The 18866-nt window shown below is 39.8% G+C and overlaps 1 protein-coding gene and 1 pseudogene across 2 annotated transcripts in view; one reads left to right on the plus strand and one right to left on the minus strand.

Annotated features, from left to right (window-relative positions):
* LOC131233919 (arginine--tRNA ligase, cytoplasmic-like) overlaps positions 1–5486 on the minus strand; it is a 28691-nt gene extending 23205 nt beyond the window's left edge. Inside the window, exons 1-2 of one of the 2 annotated variants that reach the window (XM_058230779.1) lie at positions 5266–5486; positions 283–398 (exon numbers count right to left, since the gene is read on the minus strand). In XM_058230779.1, the coding sequence (XP_058086762.1) occupies positions 283–336 (54 nt within the window). In that variant the 5' untranslated portion in view covers positions 337–398; positions 5266–5486. Of the gene's footprint in view, positions 1–282; positions 403–5265 lie in introns of both variants that reach the window. The other variant, XM_058230778.1, reaches the window with a different exon arrangement.
* Positions 2693–17644, plus strand: LOC131233690 (ubiquinol oxidase 2, mitochondrial-like; annotated as a pseudogene).
* The last annotated feature ends 1222 nt before the right edge of the window (positions 17645–18866 follow it).

Below are 18866 nucleotides of genomic sequence, written 5' to 3' on the forward strand. Positions count from 1 at the left end.
CCAGATTAAATAAGCCTCATCCATTTCATTTCAGACATGAAACCAAGGAATTGGAAAAGAGTAACCATTTGATGCTGGCGACAATTCCACCAGGACATTGGAAAAAAAAAAAAACAAAGAACAAAACAATTGATGACTTTTCTGAATGTAAATTCATTCACATAAAAATTCAAAGAACTGAGGACTTCCACCATACAATTACAAAAAAAAAAAAAAAAAAAAAAAAGGCCAAAAGAGTAGCGGGTATGCATGATCCAGAGACAGAGAGTACAGTTAACTTACAGTTTGTACGGCCCCTCCCTGTGAAGGAGCAGCAATAGCACCATCTGCATTCATTGCTGACAATAAAAAGGCCTTTCGCGTTGAAATGAGTCTTCTAGAAGCCGCTTGCAAGTAATCTGTCTAGTTTCACAATATTCACACGAAATTACTTTGTTCCACAACAATTGGAAAAAGCAGAAAAATAAAAATAAAACTCATACACAACATTGGGATGTGCAATCAAATAGAATTCCATTAGTTCAATAAACTGGAAACGACCAAATTGCAGCTCTTTTTTTTTTTCTTTTTTTTTTATTGCCACCCTCATTTTACTTTTGGTGTTAGAACAGGACAAAATTGTACCACTGTATTATCAAAATTGAAAAGAAAGGGTGAATACATCAATCGTGGTGGGTGCATATAGTCGCCATATTCCGGATCTGCTTCAACAAAAATCTACTTGGTTACCGATAAAATACAGTGGTCAAAACTGTAAATACAGTAAACTGCTACATGTTTAGACCAAACTTTGTACCACTCTCCGACTAAGAGATATAGGCAACAAGAACAAAACCCAGAAGCTGAAATTGATTGAAAATCAATGCAGTAGCATTTCAAGATCGCACAGATCTCATGTAGAAACGGTAAAGTTCCAGCAACTGCTGTTGAACGTGTGGAAGCAGTGAACGGCCTCTTCCCAATAGATCCATATGCAAGTATTTTCCACAAACTGTGTTTGCATGTGAGGACTAAGATAGGAAGGAAAACGATGAGAAAACCTGCTGAAGAATCACTCAAGAACATATCCCATGGTGGAATCGTCCTTCAAGAATCCAATTGCAGGATATGATAGCAAGAAGAAATTGTTGTTCAATCATAAATCATAAGAATTTCCATACGTCTACAATATATAAACAAGGTTGCAAATAAATCAAAAGACTAACTAAACACAACTTAAACACTGCATAACTGAGTTTTGACAGATCCTTGACTGGAACTGAATTGATATTTTCTTAAATTAACTAAACTTAGGCCCAAGTAAACTAATTTTGAATGAAACTTACTAAATAAGGTGCTTTTGAAAACAAACTACGAGAGTAAGACAACCATTTGGACTTTTGAGGGTTCATAAATCGATCATACAACACATTAGGAGGTCACAAAACTGATCAGATGTATTGCGGGCTCTGCTCTTGGATTGGCAGCAATGGTATGCTTTGATGACATGGGGCATCTCAGCATTCAGCAATAAGTATGCAAAATCCTCCAGGCCCTCATTTTTATGTAAATTCATGATAGAGAGACAAATTACAATGAAACCATGATTTGATTCTGTTAATAGATAAGAACCAATCCACAGTCCCACCCAAGGCGAAAAAAGAAAAACGAAAATCTCAATTTTCCCTGATGCAACTAGATCAAGGAGAAATATATGCAATGAAGTTCAACATACCAGATTGAAAGTTCAAATCACAAACTACTACCATGGAGAAACAAGAGAATTTGCTCAAATGAAACTATCGTTCAACCATGCCTTAGTTCATATGGCTTAAGTCATATTTATAATGTGTTTACAAAGTTTTCTTCTTAAGAAAATATCTAGCACAATTTCCATCATCATCATCTAAGCCTTATCCAAGTAATTGGGGTCAGCTGCATGAATCCATTTCCGCCATTCCACTCCATCAAGGGCCACAGGTAAGTCCTTACCCTTCTTCAAGCAATTGAAGGGGAGTAAGAAGCCGACCTAGACAGATGAGTGTGAGCAGGCATTCCAACAGCTCAAGGCTTACCTAGGGTCTCGCCTCTGCTCTCGAAACCTGTGCAAGGGGAAAAGTTGTTGCTATACGTGGCCGTCTTGCCAACAACGGTCAGCTTAACCCTAATCAAGGAGGACGGAGATGTTCAACAACCTGTTTATTATGTAAGTAGAGGAATGGCTGATGCCAAGACACGCTATCCCGAAATCGAGAAGCTGGCCCTGTCTCTAGTCACGTCATCTTGACGACTCAAACCCTATTTCTGGGCCCACACCATCGTTGTCCCGACCAATTAGCCCATCCGCCAAGTGTTATAAACATCAGAAGCTTCGGGTCGGCTCGCCAAGTGGACGATTAAGCTTAGCGAGTTCAACATCAAGTATCCACCTCGGACAGCCATCAAATGACAGGTTGTCATTGACTTCATCGTGGAGTTTACCTATTCTCCAAACTTGTCACCCACATATGAAGGGAAAGAGCAGAGCCCGACAGTATTGACGTGGATCTTCTATGTAGATGGGTCCTCGAATGCACAAGGGAGCTGAGCGGGGTTGATTCTAACCTCTCCCGACCAGGTCAAGATTGAGTATGTACTACGATTCAACTTCTAAGCTTTCAACAACAAAGTTGAGTACAAGGCACTCTTAGTAGGCCTATGATTAGTCGCGACAATGGAAGCGCAAAAGCTGAAAATCTACAGTGACTCACAGTTGGTGGTCAACCAAGTGACCACCAAGTACCAAGCCAAGGACGAGAAGATGATCAGCTACCTGAGTAGGGTCCGCGACTTGCTCGAGAAATTCGAAGGACATGAGATCATACAAGACATGAGGTCTGAGAATGCCAACACAGATTCCCTAGCCAGGTTGGCCTCGACCATCGACACCGACCTCACCAAGACCGTCTCGATTCAATTCTTGCCAGAATCGAGCATCAATCAGCATGAACTGAAAGAGGCCCTCCCAGTCAGCGACACACCGAGCTGGATGGACTCGATTGTACGACACCTGCAATAGGGTGAGCTATCCAAAGACAAGCTAGAAGCATAGAAAATCGGGTAGCGATCTACTCGATATACCATGCTGGGAGACATCCTGTACAAGAAGGCATTCTCGCTACCCTAGTTGATGTGCTTACGACCTGAAGAGGCCGAGTATGTCCTGAGAGAAATTCCGGAAGGTGTTTGTGGAAATCACTCATGAGGGAGAGCCTTTGCACACAAAGCGGTCCAATAAGTGTATTACTGGCCCACTATGCATGAGGATGCCAAGCAATTTGCGAGGAGACATGACAAGTGCAAGCGGTTCGCGGCATTACCGCGACAGCTAGGGGTGTACATCGAGCCGAACCGAGTCGAGCTGGCCTCAGCTCAGATCAGCTCGGTCACCAGGCACACCCAGCTCGAACTCGGCTCGGCTTGGTCAGCAATCGGACCAGTTCGAGCCGAGTTCAAGCAAGTTTCGAGCTTTCGAGCCGAGTTCGAGTTGAGCGTGATCTACTGTATCATTTTCCTAAGGGCCTGTTTGGATGCCTATAAGTTCTTTAAGTTGTAAGTGACTTACAAGTAAGTCACTTACATGTGAAAGTCACTTACAGGCAATCCTGTTTGGAGATAGGTTGTAAGTTACTCACATGTAAGTTGGTTTTTGTATTTGGGTAACCTGTAAATTACTTACAGGTAAGAACCTTTATATTCACATCGAATCAAGTTTAGCGTAGGGAATCATTCCAATATGTTATGATTACATTTAAAAAACTTGGCACCAAATATACAATTTTGTTAGGCCCATCTAGATAAATATTTAAGCCAATTTTTAAGCTGAAACAATCATCAAATTAGCCATAAAAGTGGGCTCGTTGATTCAAAATACCTATAATATAGAGCAATAACTTAATATAAGAATTGGTAAGAAATTATGGGTAAATTTTAATTGGGCTCATTAAGAAATCTTTTTGTTGTAGGTAGATGATTGGGTTCTTTACCAGATTTACAACAAGAAGAATGATTATAAGAAAATAGTGCAACATGCTAAAGAAACACCCCACAAAGAGACTATGGATTCTTTTGAGGTCATTGAAGACATTTAGAACAGCAAGAACTCCAGAAGCAAATGTTGATAACAACTCATTTATAGAGTTGGATCGTATATGATTCAAATTGTTGGAAGCAACTCTGGTTCTTCTCACTCAATGCCAATCTTGAAAGCCTTAATAGAGCCTGATCATTGTATAACTTTTGGGACCACATACAAGATGGTTTAATAAAATAAAAATGTTCCTTCTTAATGGGCAATAGTTAAATACTAAAAATTAAAAAATATAAGAGCAATGGTCCACCGTGCTAGACTGGACCATCCCCCCCCCCCCCCAAAAAAAAATAAATAAATAAATAGATAAATAAATCCAAATCTTAGACGAGCCACACCCACCACTATAATTTTTTATGGGCCGCAGAAGAGTTAGATCAAGCTTATATTTATGTTTTCCTTTATTTACGTCTGTGTGACCTTATCAACAGGTTGGATGGCAAATAAACATAACGATTGGCCCTGTGTAGCCTTTAATGGTGGACATCCAATCATCACTGTTTCCTGTGATGTGACCCACCTGAGATCTGGATTTGCCTATTTTTTGGCCCAGGCCCTAAAACGAGAATGCAGAACTGATGGACAGTGTGGACATATCAATACATAAGGTGGGCCCCACTGTCATGGCCTCACGAATTGGGCGTATTCAAAAGCAAGAAAAAAAAAAAAAAAAAGAAGCTTGTAACCCTAACAACCGGAGAGAGGCGCACGGCAACTGTAGAGAGAGAGAGAGAGACGATTGCAGAGACGGAGAGAGAGATAGACGATTGCAGAGACGGAGGGATTGGAGCTGATTGCAGAGACGGAGAGATTGGAGCTGATTGCAGAGAGAGAGAGAGAGAGAGAGAGAGAGAGAGAGAGAGAGAGAGAGAGAGATCGGAGCTGATTACAGGTAGGCTGTTTGTGCATTTCTTCTCCTTTCCCTCTTTTCAAAAATCCGAACGTTGGGCCTGTAAGTCACTTACAGGGAAGTGACTTCTCACCCCAGACCCCTGCAGTTTCCTGGAAGATTTGCCTGTAAGTGAGTTACAGGTTGTAAGTCACTTACAGGTGAATTCCCTCCCCCAAACACCACCTGTAAGTGACTTCCCTGTAAGCCACTTACATCTTACCCAACTTACAGACATCCAAACAGGCCCTAAGGAGTTGCGGCTTACCAGCGAGCTGAGCGTGCCGGACGGTGAGGTGAGAGCGTGCCGGACACTGGACAGGGACAGGGTGAGTTGAGAGTGCGAGCTGAGCGTGCCGGACAGGGAACGGGCGATCTGAGCATCCGGGCAGGGCAAGGTGAGACTTGAGAGCGTGCCGGACAGGGCGAGCCGGAGATGACGGAGAAACGAGAGAGAGAGAGAGAGAGGAAAAGGAGTAGAGATGAAATTGGATTGCGTACTGAGTTACTCAGTACGCTCTTATCGTACTGAGTAAACTCTGTTGGGCCCACCGAGAATGTATGTGGTTTATCCACGCCGTCCATTCGTTTTTCCAGATCATTTTAGGTGGTTGATGGATATACGAAGCTCAAGTGGATCATACCACAGGAAAAAGTGGAAGTATTGATTTCCACCGTCGAAAACTTTCTAAGGCCCCCAGTAATGTTTATTTGTCATCCAACCTGTTCGTAAGATCAGACAGACAGATGAAGAGAAAAACAAATATCAGCTTGATCTAAAACTTCGGTTGCCTCCAATAATTTTTCAACGGTAGATGTTCAATGAACACTGTTTCCTGTGGTGTGGTCCAATTGAGATTTTTATATACTTCATTTTTTGTGAAAAGCCCTAAAATCATGGATAAAACATATGTACGTAGTGGATATAATCCATAAATGACAGTGGGGCCCACAGAGTTTACTCAGTACGCTTAGCGTACTGAGTTAGTACGCAATCCGCTTCCAGTAGAAATTAGGGGCGCCGTGCAGGGACGCGGATTTCCTGCGAAAGACTTTCGCAGTAAGTTCCAGCGCTGGGAACCCAGGTGGGCCACTGTAATGTTTGTGAGAAATCCTACCTGTCCATATGTTTTGTGAGTTCACTTTAGGAAATGATGCCAAAAATGAACCGTTTCCAAAGCTTAAGTGGGCCAAAAAAGTGATAATTGAACATCCACAGTTGAAATATTCGTGGGCCACAAGTATTTTGAATCATGCTTATATTTGTGATTTCAGTTCATCCCAGTAATAATGAAGTTAATAATGGTATGGATGGCACGTAAACATCACTGTTGAACCCAGGTAGGTTTCAACGGAAACGGATCCGCTACTCCCCCTGACACCCTCCCGTGGCTGGTGGTCGGTGCTCTGTGGGCCCCACCATGATGTATGTGTTTCATCCATTCATTTCATCCATTTTTACATATCATTTTATGGCTTGATCCAAAAAATGAGAGGTATATAAATCTCAGGTGGACCACACCACATGAAAACAATAGTGATTGGATATCCACTATTAAAATCCTCCTAAGGCCCACTGTACTATTTATTTGACATCCAATATGTTGATTAGGTCATACAGGCCCAGATGAAGGGAAAAAATAAAAATCAGCTTGATCAAAAACTTTTATGGCCCCAAAATATTTTTTAATGGTCGAGGCTCAAATGATCCGTAAAAATAGATGGACAGCATGGATGAAACACATACATCATGGCGGAGCCACAGAGCACCGACCACCAGCCATTGGCTGGTGTCTAGTGGAGTAGCCAATCCGTTTCCTTTAGTACGGCCCACTAAGCTTTGGATACAGTTCATTTTTTGCATCATGTCTTGAAATGAACTCACACAACGAATGGAAGGGGAGGATTTCTCACAAACATCACAGTCGGCGTCACAGTCAGCCCCACTTGGTTCCCAGCTCAAGTACTTCTTGTGAAAGCCGCGTCACAAGTGGGCAAGGGAAATGGGTTAGGGTTTAGGGGCGCTGGTTGTGCGGGCAAGAGAAATGGGTGAGTAGTAGGTTTTTTTTTAATTTTTTAGAGGGTATATATACCCCTATACCGAGTCGAGTCGAGCCGAGTTTGATCTAGATTCGATCTGAGTCGAGTCGAGTTGGGGCAAGCTCGAACTCAGCTCGAACTCGTTTTCAAGCTCCAAAAATCAGCTCGACTCAGTTCGAACTCAGGTTCAAGTTGAGTTGATTCGAGCTTTTTCGAGTCGAGTTGAGTGAGCCAACCGAGCTAGCTTGGTTCATGTACACCCCTAGGGACAGCTACTCGGTTCCTCCATTCAAATATTTTCAAGTAATCCAGCTTCATCTTAATATCTCGTTAGAGCAATAACTAGGGGCCTTAGGGCCATCAGAATGGCCCCAGACCCAATGCTACAGTCTCGACGTAGCATTTAGCAATTGCTGCATTCGAGCAATCCTTCATTTCTTGTAATGCTTTAACTATCCTCCAAGAAAGAGAAATTTCCCTCTGTAAATTTCACTTTTAATGGAGCAGTTTTTTTAAACCTCCGACAATTTACTTTTCATTTCTAAATTTTACAACTTTTTTTTCAAATGAGAATACCCTTGCTATTCCATAAACCCATCTTCCTGAAATCCCTCTCTTCGTATTTCTTCATAAAGTTGTTTACTCTCTTCGTATTTCTTTATCAAATAGTCCCTTCTTCATGAAATCTTCACTTTATTTTCTTCATTAGTTGAAACCCATTACATTGAAGGGGATTTGAGAGATATAAGAGAATAAATGGAGCCTCCATCTAAGAAATCACGCATTGCAGGTATAAACGTAGAAATTCTCCTCAGTAGACCCTAAAACCTTAAAAGTATGATTACAAGTACTTGGGTAATTTTCACCCATTACTTGGTTAATTTTCATGAGTACTTGGTGATTTTTAACCATGTACTTGGTCATTTTCCAATACTCAGTCAACTTTACATATTACTCGGGCAATTTTCATCGATCAGACTACGAATTACTAGGCAAACATTCAAGCAAAGGATGGATAGGGACCCACGGTCGAATGTCAAAATGCTTAGTCGACCGTGGAAACCAATGTACTCAGCTAATTTACAACGGTTGAAAACCATTTCAACACTTGTACTTGGTGAATTTACGACGGTCAAAAACTGTCTCAACAATCGTACTAGGTGAATTTATCAGTCGGAAAATTTTAAAACAGCTATAGTTGAAAACCGTCTCAACACCTGTGATCGATGAATTGTTACATGCATTCGGTCAATTTTCACGTACTTGGTGAATTTACGACGGTTGATAACCGTTCCAACACCTGTCCTTGATGAATTTTCAATAATTTTCACACTGAATTATGATGGCTGAAAACTGACAAACCTGTACATGGTGAAATTCTCAACACCTAGACCTGGCAGTGTATATACTTGGTGAATTTATGACGGTCGAAAACCGTCTCAAAACCTACTAGACGAATTTCCAACCTATCGATTCTCATTCGGTGAATTTACGATGATTGAAAACTGCTGAACCCCTTGTACTTATTGAATTTACGACGGTCCATAACCGTCTCAAACCTTGCACTCGGTTAAATTTAACCTAGCAAAATAATATTTTCGTACTCGGTCAACTTTCGATGGTCTAGAACCATTGCAAATCGAGTAATCACCTACTTTGTCTGTATGACAAACTCTCACGATTTTTTTAATCTTTTCAATTTTCTTTTTCAAAATATCATTGTTTTTGAAATTTAATTTTTTTCCCCAAAATTATCAACTTTATTTAAAGTTCTCAATTTTATTTTATTTTCAAAATCTAGATTTTCATAAAATGACAATTATTTTTTTTTCAAAATCTCAATTTTTTCCAAACATTTTTAATTGTTTTTCTAAGCTTCTCAACTATTTTTTTTTTTTTTTTCAAATTCATAATTTGTTTTACCTTCCCAATTTTCTTTTTCAAAATGTCAATTATATATCAAATTTTCAAATTTTTTCCAAACTTCATTTCCTAAAATCTCAATTTTTAATAAAATAAGAATGATGTAGAGTGAGAAACTATTGGACAGTACATCAAGGTGGCCCCTGCAGTAACCCCACGTTAAGGCATGCTCCACCTTGTGTGAGGGAGTTGTGGAAGTGAAAGGATAAAATAGTTTAGAGCTTTTAAGACAACTAATGACCGTCTCTAATGCAGATAGTCTGTGACCGTCTCAGATGACCACTATAAGACAACTAAAGACCATCTCTAATGCAGACAGTTTGACTATCTCAAATGACCAGTTTAAGACGGCCAAGGACCTTCTCTAATGCAGACAGTCTCTTCAATGACCACTATAAGACAGCTAAGGACCGTTTCAAATGCAGACGGTCTCTTCGATGACCACTGTAAGATAGCTAAGGACCGTCTCTAATGCAAAAGGTCTTTAACGGTATCAAATGACTACCTATATGACAGCTAAGGGCTGTCTTTTATTCTAGATGGTCGATAGCCATCTTTTCTTCAAACTTATTGACAAATTCTGACTGTTTTAAATGATTAGTGGATGTTTAACATTTATAAAACGATTTTGATTCATATTAAAGACGGTTAAGATCTGTCTGAAATTGAGATGGTTCATAGCCATCTTTGAACAAAGAGATTTTGTAGACTGTCCATAACCATCTCAAAATTCATTTTTCCCCCCTTTTTCATAATACCCAAGATAAGGATGGAACTTTAGTTGGGACAAGTCATGATACCCAAGATATGGGTGGAACTTGAGTTGGGTCAACCTGAATCCGCTCGACTCAATCCAAACTTCCTTGGGTTGAGGCTAAGTTGGTCTTGGGTTAAAAATCCTCAACCCAACCCTTAATCTGACCTAGGTTAGGTTGGGTGAGGCCTCGAGCAACCCAACCCAACTTGAACTGAGCTTATATTGTTAGTAATGTGTGTTTTGCTAAGCGAACAATTTTTGAAAGCTGCCAATTCTCATCATCATGATGTTATGTTTCGCATACTCTTGTACATGAAGTCTACTCTAGGGAGTGATATCTAGGGCTATAAATTGTTAGGTTTGGGGAAAGTTTTGCCAAAACCAAACCCACCCATTTGCTAAATGAGTATGGGTCTAAAATTTAGACTCATACCCTTTTACTTAATGGGTAGGTTTGGATCAGGTCTGAGTCAACCCCATTAAACCCATTTATAAATGGGTTGGGTCTAGTAAAGGGATATTCAGACCCTAAGCTAGACCTACTTATAATCGAGTCTAACGGGTATGGGTCACCTTGATTTAAAATTTCTGTGGCCATAGAATGTTTCAACAGTGGTCGTTCAATGTCCACTGTTTCCTCTCACGTGGCGCACTTGAGTTTTTGATCTGCCTCATTTTTGATCTCATGTCCTAAACTAAGCGAGCAAAATGGATGGATGAGGCAAATTTCTCACATACATCATGGTGGGCCCCACTTTGCATTCCAGCGCAAGAACTTCTTACAAAAGCCTTTCACATGAATCTGCGTACATCATAATTCACTAACCCCACTATCTTTGGCATTTCGATTTAGATTATTACCTTGTATTTTGACATTGAGTGTATTTCTCAATTTTCCATGTTATTTATCAAGGTGTGTAAGCATTTTTACTAGGTTTAAAACTGGGTCTGGATGGATCCCTTGCAACATAGACTAGACCTGCCCATTTACTAAATGGATTCAGGTGGGGTCGGGTCAAGTCGGGTCGGGTCGGGTCGGGTGGGGCTGGGCTGAATATAAAGGAAAATAGACCCAAACCCATTTAGCAATTGGATATGTTCTTGTACCTAGACCCGTACCATTTAACAAACGGGTCGGGTCTAGGTACCCATCAGGTCCACTGGCCCATTTACAACCCTAGTGATATCCTTTATGATCTTTATGATCATCTTTTCAAGCCCATTGTGATGTTGATTGAAGTAGCTCATTGGATGATCACCATTCCATTATAAAGTTTGTATATTCCTTGGTGAGAATGTCATTATTGGGGATTTGCGTTGCGAAACCATACAGATCTAGATCTAGGATAACAATCCAATAATGCCAAGTAATCACAAGAGAAAGAGATTTAACGTGGAAAACCCTTGCGGAAAAAAACCACCGCACAAAGCAATAAAAATCCACTATAAAATAGAAATTACAAAGAGAAAGGACTTATCCGATTCGAACAACCTCGAATATCACCCTTGCTACACCCTTTGATAACTGTAGAACCCTTTTAAAAACCATTAAAATACCTTTAAAAAGCCTTAGAATACTTTAGAATGACCTAGAGAGACCCCTATTTATAGTTTAGGAAACGCTACTTACGCACTGACTTTGGAAAAGTCCGAAAACTGCCTCAAATTTTTGCAGTCCGCGCGCAGTTTGCATAACTTTCAACTGGTCAAGCCTGACCCTCGATTGGGCGAGCTTGACGGACATTCAAATATATTGCTTACTGGACTTCGAGTTGAGCCAGTCCCTCGACTGGTCAAGCAACACGGAGAAAAAAAAAAAAAAAACAAATTTAAGACATCTTCTGACAACAGTCATTTCTAAGAAGAGCAAGAAATAGTTAATTGTTGCTCTTTTTTTTTTTCTTTTTTTTTTGCAAACCAAGTATCATTGTATGTGCCATGACATTGATGAGGTTCTCTTACCTCAATCTCTTCTGTTTAATCTTGTCATCTTCATTATATCTCCAACTAATTCTGCCATATTGTGATAACTAGGCTGTAATTCATACCACTAATAGTTTTGTGTTCCATAAATGCATTGAACATATTAAGATGGATTGTCATTTTGTTCAAAAGAAGTTAGTTGTTGGGATTATTTGTATGCCTCTTCTGTCGCCCAAAGTACTAGGTAGCTGAAGTGTTTTTCAGGGTTGTTTTTGATTTTTGTCCTTCTAAATTGTGTCCAAGCTGATGTAAGGGAGTCTCTATGACCACCATGATATTTAAATGTTAATTATCAGTGGTTATTAAGTGAATGGTTTAAAATAAAATGACGAGGATCATCGTAAAATGTGTTAATTTTAAAGTGGTGTCAGGTTTAACAGTTGGACCGTAAGTTACAGTCCACCCACCAAATAACTACCTTTCATGTTTTTGCCATATCCAAGCCATCCAATAGGTTGGTTGCATCATGTGGTCCAACTCATCCAATTGGTCTTCTTCAGCATGTGGATAAACTCTTGCAAAAATCAGCCACAACACTCATCCATGGAACACATAATTTGTTATTTGTTAATAGTTAGACATTGTTTTCTATGGATTGGCCCACCTGATGATTACTGGACGGGCTATGTGGCTGCTTCCAGTCAAAACTACTGGCTATCTTTAAACCCCTACTTCCTTAATCAGCCGGCGATCTTGGCAGCTAGCCGATTCTCCTGGTGAGCTAACCTGTTGAAAGGGTTGGATCTTGCAACCGGTTGTTAGGACTCTAAGACCACCTCAATTTGAAATTGAAAAAAATATCCAAGAACCTTTCATTCCACGAAAATGAATGTGTGAATGCATGGTGCATGTCAACAATCTATATTGTCCAATTGAAATGCTGCAACGTGTCAATAGCTTCCTTTAATGGTCATGATCATTGGGTGTGCTATAATCGCCACAAACATGAACGGTTGAACAGATTTTCACATGCGTTGATGGCCTACGGTATGGAATGGAAGTGGAAGTCTTTCAGGGTATCTCTCTCCCCATACTGTTATGTTGGTTTTGCAATGTACAGCTATTAAAACCGTCCAAATTGTAGGTCCCTTTATAGATGGACCACATCTCAGAAGTTCTATTGATCAAGCAATCGTAGCCATCCAATTAATGTCTATAGGTGGCAGTGGATAAGGTCGACCCGATGGTCAATTGACCTGACCCGTTTCTAAGCCACGTTCTGGCCATGTTAGTTAGGGTAGTGGGTCTGGCTCGGGCCAGAAAATGAGACCTTGTAAGTAAATGGGTCAGCTCGAGTTTAGCATTTTCCAATCCGACTTGCGCAGGTAGGGACCCACTTGATAAAAATTTGAGATCTAACTAGTTAGCACCACATAAAAACATTCTTAAAGTAGCGGTTGATACGAATAACAGAAACTCTGTTATAGCCATTTATGTACATTCAATATACGCTATGGATAGAGGCTTTAGTCGAAGCACTAAAAGAAAAGGACCGGAAGCACGGCGGCATAGGAACCATGGGACCCAGGAGGGAGAAAGACTACACCAAGGGGGGATTGGAAGAAAGTCACCTACCATGAAGATTGGTCATACCGCTATATATGCTACGCTGAAGTATGATCCTAGGTGACGCTGGCTTTGGATCTGCCTCTCGAGCCAGTACTAGCCTCATAGAGAGCTGCGCCCCATTGATATGATGAGAATAAGAGAGGCCACTCTCTTTTGTTTTCCGCATGATCCTTATTTAATACTCCGTTTTACTTTCAAAGAATCCAAATCAAAATTGTGGAGGCATTTTCACTCCATTAATGAGACGTACCAAAATACGAGACCAGCTGGTCCCAAGTCTTCTCAAGTCTTTGAATACTCAAAATGTTGGCACACGTGTGCATCCTTTGAACTCCCTACTTGTTTTTATTTATTTATTTATTTATAAATTTACTTCAAGGGTTATTTGATACTCTTGAAGATTACGACTCTTGATATACATATGGAATGAATTAATTCAACTTAAACTACATCATGGGACCCACTTTCTGTAAGTGATGGTCTTAAAATCATATTGGAGGTAGATTGCCTACTGACTCTGCCAGTAGCAAGGTGGCTAATGGACAGTGCTCGAATGGCCCCACCATAATATGTGTTTTTTTTTAATCCATATCATCATCTATTTTTCTAAATCATTTTAGGGCATGAGCTAAAAAAGAAACGTATCAAAATCTCAAGTGGACCACAACACAAGAAGATAGCAGTGACTGAACGCTTACCATTAAAAATTTCCTAGGACCCAATGTAATGTTTATTTACCATCCAAGCTGTTTGATTAGGTTGTATGGACCTAAATGAAGGGAAAACAAAAATATCATCTTCATTCAAAACTTTTGTGGCTCTCAAGAAGTTTTTAATGGTGGGTGTTCAATCACCATTGTTTCCTATCGTGTGGTTCACATGACATTTGGACCTGCCTCATTTTTTGGGATCCTTCCCAAAAATGATATGGAAAAATGGATAGACTTAGTAGATAAAACACATACATCCTGGATGGGCCCACAGAGCTCCATCAGGTAGATAGTGGTTACTCACAAGGTCAATAAGCAATCCGTGTCCAATATAATCATATTGGTTGAACAATTACAGCCTCTGAACTGTAGATACTTAGTTGCTGAAGGACAATGATTGAATTCAACTTCAATGGTCAGGTAAATGCCTACCATTTGTATAGTTAGATAACCAAATATGCTTTAAGTGGTCTTTTGCAAGCTTGGATTTGGATTTTTAAGGCATGTGCTGTGTCCTTTAAATAACCAATTAAAAAAAGATAAAGCCATTTCAAATCGTCAAAATTTTCAAGTCAATTTTTAGAGGGGAATTGAAAAGTGGGCTTATTTAGGATTTCAAATCCCCAAAATTCCAGGGTGCCAAACACAATATTTATGCCGTTCCAATTCCAAATGCCCGAAAGTCCAAGCTGCTGAACAAGCCCTAAATTTTGGTTCATGATACATATAAATGTGAACCCGTTATTTGGACAATTTAATTTAATTTACATGAATACCATGTATGCAATTTCCAAGTAATCTTTTTAAGTGGCGTGTATCATCCATGACATTACTCCAAAGTTTTTCACCTTTTACTCATTTGGATTTATTTATTTCTTTTTTGTAAAAAGCCATGGGAAGCATACACGCCGGATACTTCAATCCATTTAAAGAAGCACCATGCTCCCCTCATATTGCCTGACAAACTTGCTTATTGGATGGTCCAAGCGCTCAAATACCTCACCGACCTCTTCTTTCAGGTAACCTTTTGATGCACCCTTTTCTTAGCCTAATTCAAGATAACAGTACAACCCATGATCCATGCCCCAAGCCTGTGCATCCAGCTTATCATTTAAAGAGTAGTTAAAATGCATGACTATGGGACTGTTTCATGCATAGAAGAACAAAAGTTATTTTAAAGCTTTTACATGTTTTGAGAAGATTTTGCATGGTTTTGAAAGGATCCTTTGGTTGATGGTAAACAGTGATAATTCGAATTAATGTGGAATCGAATGCAGCAAAATCATGTGAATTGGAATCCTCTCAGGAGGCTGAGAATCGGATGCAAAATGCTAGAAATGATTTGATTTTCGAACATGGCCCAAAACCAAGGCTCAGATTTTCCTCACTTTTAGCCAAACTATATATGTCAATGGAATTATTACAATTATTATGTTAAATGTCATATATATGGCTTATTGAACTGATTTACTTAATGTATTTCAATTATAAACATCCAAACACATTTTTTTTTTTTTTGGATTCAAGTGTATTCTAATTATAGGCATCCAAACACAATCGAGGATTCCAAATCGCATCGATTTCCTTTAACATATGATTTGGATTCTAGTGTATTCAATTACAAGTAGCTAAATGAGCGCCTAAAGTCAATCCCATTAGAACTTGGTTTTTTTTCCTTTTCTTCCCTCTTAAAGCTACACACATTAAGGATTATTTTATCTTTTGAATCACATCAATCTATTTGTATTTAAGGAGATATAGCACTTTGAAGTCAAGGTGTGTAAGCTGTGATCTATTCTGATTTTTTTTGCAACCACAGCAAACCGCATCACCTTCCCATGACTTTTCTAAAGATTGCCTTGCCCTGCTTGGTTGCCACTTAAAAGTTAGTTCATCTCATTTTAGTTAACCATCGTTGTATAGTAGAGATTTTGAAAAGGATTAAAAATAATCTTGATAATCCATAATTCCAAGCCTGTGCCGTTTGTCAAATCCATAAACATTTTTCAACTTGCAGAGAAGATATGGATGCTGCGATATGATGCCGGAGACTGTTGCAGCTGTACCTGGCATGGTTGGAGGAATGCTCTTACACTGCAAGTCACTGCATCGGTTTGAGCACAGTGGCGGATGGATCAAAGTACTATTAGATGAAGCTGAGAACGAGTGCATGCACCTTGTGACATTCATGGAAGTGACCCAACCCAAGTGGTATGAGCGTGTGCTCGTCTTCGCAGTCCAAGGAGTGTTCTTTAATGCATATTTCCTAGCCTACATTGCGTCGCCAAAGCTTGTGCACCGTGTCACGGGGTACTTGGAAGAGGTTGCGGTGCACTCATACACTGAATTCCTTAAAGAGTTGGACAATGGCAACACAGAATGTTCCTGCGCCTGCGATTGCAATAGATTATTGGCACATGCCCCCCAATTTGACTCTTCGAGATGTCGTCATGGTTGTTAGGGCTGATGAAGCACATCACCGTGATGTTAACCACTATGCTTCGGTAATGTCTATTGATCTCTCTCTCTCTCTCTCTATTTTTTTAAGGCCCTGGTATATTTTTATACTGCCTAGACCAGGTCACTAAGGTGGGGACCAACATGAAGATCACTTAACATGAAAATTAGGTTGATTCACCCATTGGGTGGACAACCAATCTCATGGCGTGGTTTGTTGGGGGATACATAGAAGCAACCCCGAGTTGGAATCAAATAATAAAAGATCAAATAAACCAAGCACATGGAACAGAAAGTTTTACGTGGAAAAATCATTGCAAGAAAAAACCATAGTACAAAGTGACAACAAATACACTATGATAAATAATGTTACAAGAGATGAAAGAACTTACCGATATGAGAATATACCCTAAAAACCGTACAAAACACCCTAAATTTGATCTCTCTTTACTCACCAAAGGCTTTAAGCACGTTTTCAATACCCCAATCTCCAATTATAAACCCTTAAAAAGAATTAAAACAGAATTATGAAACAAAACCCGTAGTTTCGCAAAACTGTGTAAGTCGGTTGATGGGAACTTCAATCATATTGAGTGCCATTGATGACCCATTAATGGGATCAAAGCCATCTTCGATCAGATTGATTTGGACCAAAAAACTATCTAGCAATCAAAGGCCAAAAAATGAAATTTTCTCGATAAGATCAAGTAGACCGTTAATGGAATTGATAGCTTTTCGATGGGATCGAGTGGTCTATCGATGCCATCAACAAACCCAGTTTATACAGACAAATTTAAGACATGACAACATGGCCCATCAAGGATGTCTAAGCAATACTAGTATGACATGGACATTTTAGCTCTAAGTCCAGCATTTTTTTAGTTGTCGTTAAAATGTGATTTTGAAATATGCTACTTATTTTAATACGTCTATACATTGCAGGATATCCATTATCAAGGGCACGAACTGAAAGAAGCTCCAGCTCCGCTTGGATACCACTGAGTTTCAATGGATTAACAGGAAAAGACTACTCTCTCTCTCTCTCTCTCTCTCTCTCTCTCTCTCTCTCTCTGTCCTGCCATTGCGTATTTTTTAAAGCACATTATCTATTTTGTTAATAATCATATATAAACATAAATGTTAGAGAAATGGTCCATTGTTGTAAGAAAACTATTAAGTTACAGCGTTCCTCCTTGCATTGTGACATCTAGCCAGTTCAATTGATCGATCTGGACTATCCCTTAGGTCCAACACACATTTCATGGCTTACCCATGCAAAAATTACACCAATCTGGTCATCTTAACCATCTAATCAATAGTTTCTAGCATGGACGGTCAAGATTATGTTGGCACGTGTGGCAATTAAGCCAAACTCTGTCCACAATCCTATTGACTAAGGATGCTGTCCCAGCTGGATGCACTCCGTGAAAGTCCAATGAAAAAGAGCCAAGTGTTTGTGTCCAGGCATTGGACCACATTTCAAGTAAAAATTTCCTGCATGAAATAATGATTTTGCCATGCGGCACTTTTTCGTAAGTGATCGCTCACCAGCTGAACTGCACTCCACCCGACTCTCTTATAAATCCTTACATCTCACCGTTGATCGCCAGCCCAACAGCACTCCACCCTCACTGATTGAGGGTTAATATTTATCAGGTCCACGATTATCATATTATTGATACAAATACATTAATTTTACCCATTTATTTTTTATTCCCATCATGGATTTCTTATTATTCTAAAGAATCACCTTTATCAGGAAATTCTGACTATCCCATCCATGACTTGAATGATGGATGGCTATAAAAACAGAAGGCCAAGTTAAATATGGATTTGATCATCCCATCGGTGTGATTTTTGCAGCAGCAGGGGTTTAGGACCCCCAGCATATGCCATCCAATTGGGCCCACATGCAGAGATGCTCTGCTGATCGCAACCGTCCATTTTATATAAGCTTCCACTAATGCGCCACAGTCAATAATCATGCTGAAAGGATAATGATGGCTAATGACTCATGAAGCTGATGTGGACCATTCAAAACTTTTCTTTTCAGTGGTCAATTACCAATGTTGATTGCCTGAGCCCATGGTACAAGCAGTGCTAGTCATCTAGAGCCATGTTTGCATGTGGGCCCCAAAAGGCGAAGCAGGTTGACGGTGCTGATATGTGACTTAACTCAATGCCTAGACCTGTTTTACACAATACTCTGGAGAAAGGCAGAACACCACAAGTTGCGTCCGCCCTAATCTCCACTCAGTGATCACAAACCAAGAATCCTGTGGGCCCCACCATATAGGTTTTTGACAATAACCTTACTTTTATTATTAAAATCCTGATATAGTTGCAACCATAATTCTAAAACTCAGTGATTTGATTTGAAACTCAGCCGAGCCAACTCAATTCGGTGTGACCCAATTGAGTCACTTGCCC

This window comes from Magnolia sinica, chromosome 18, assembly GCF_029962835.1.
Source record: "Magnolia sinica isolate HGM2019 chromosome 18, MsV1, whole genome shotgun sequence".
In the NCBI taxonomy this organism is placed as follows: domain Eukaryota; kingdom Viridiplantae; phylum Streptophyta; class Magnoliopsida; order Magnoliales; family Magnoliaceae; genus Magnolia; species Magnolia sinica.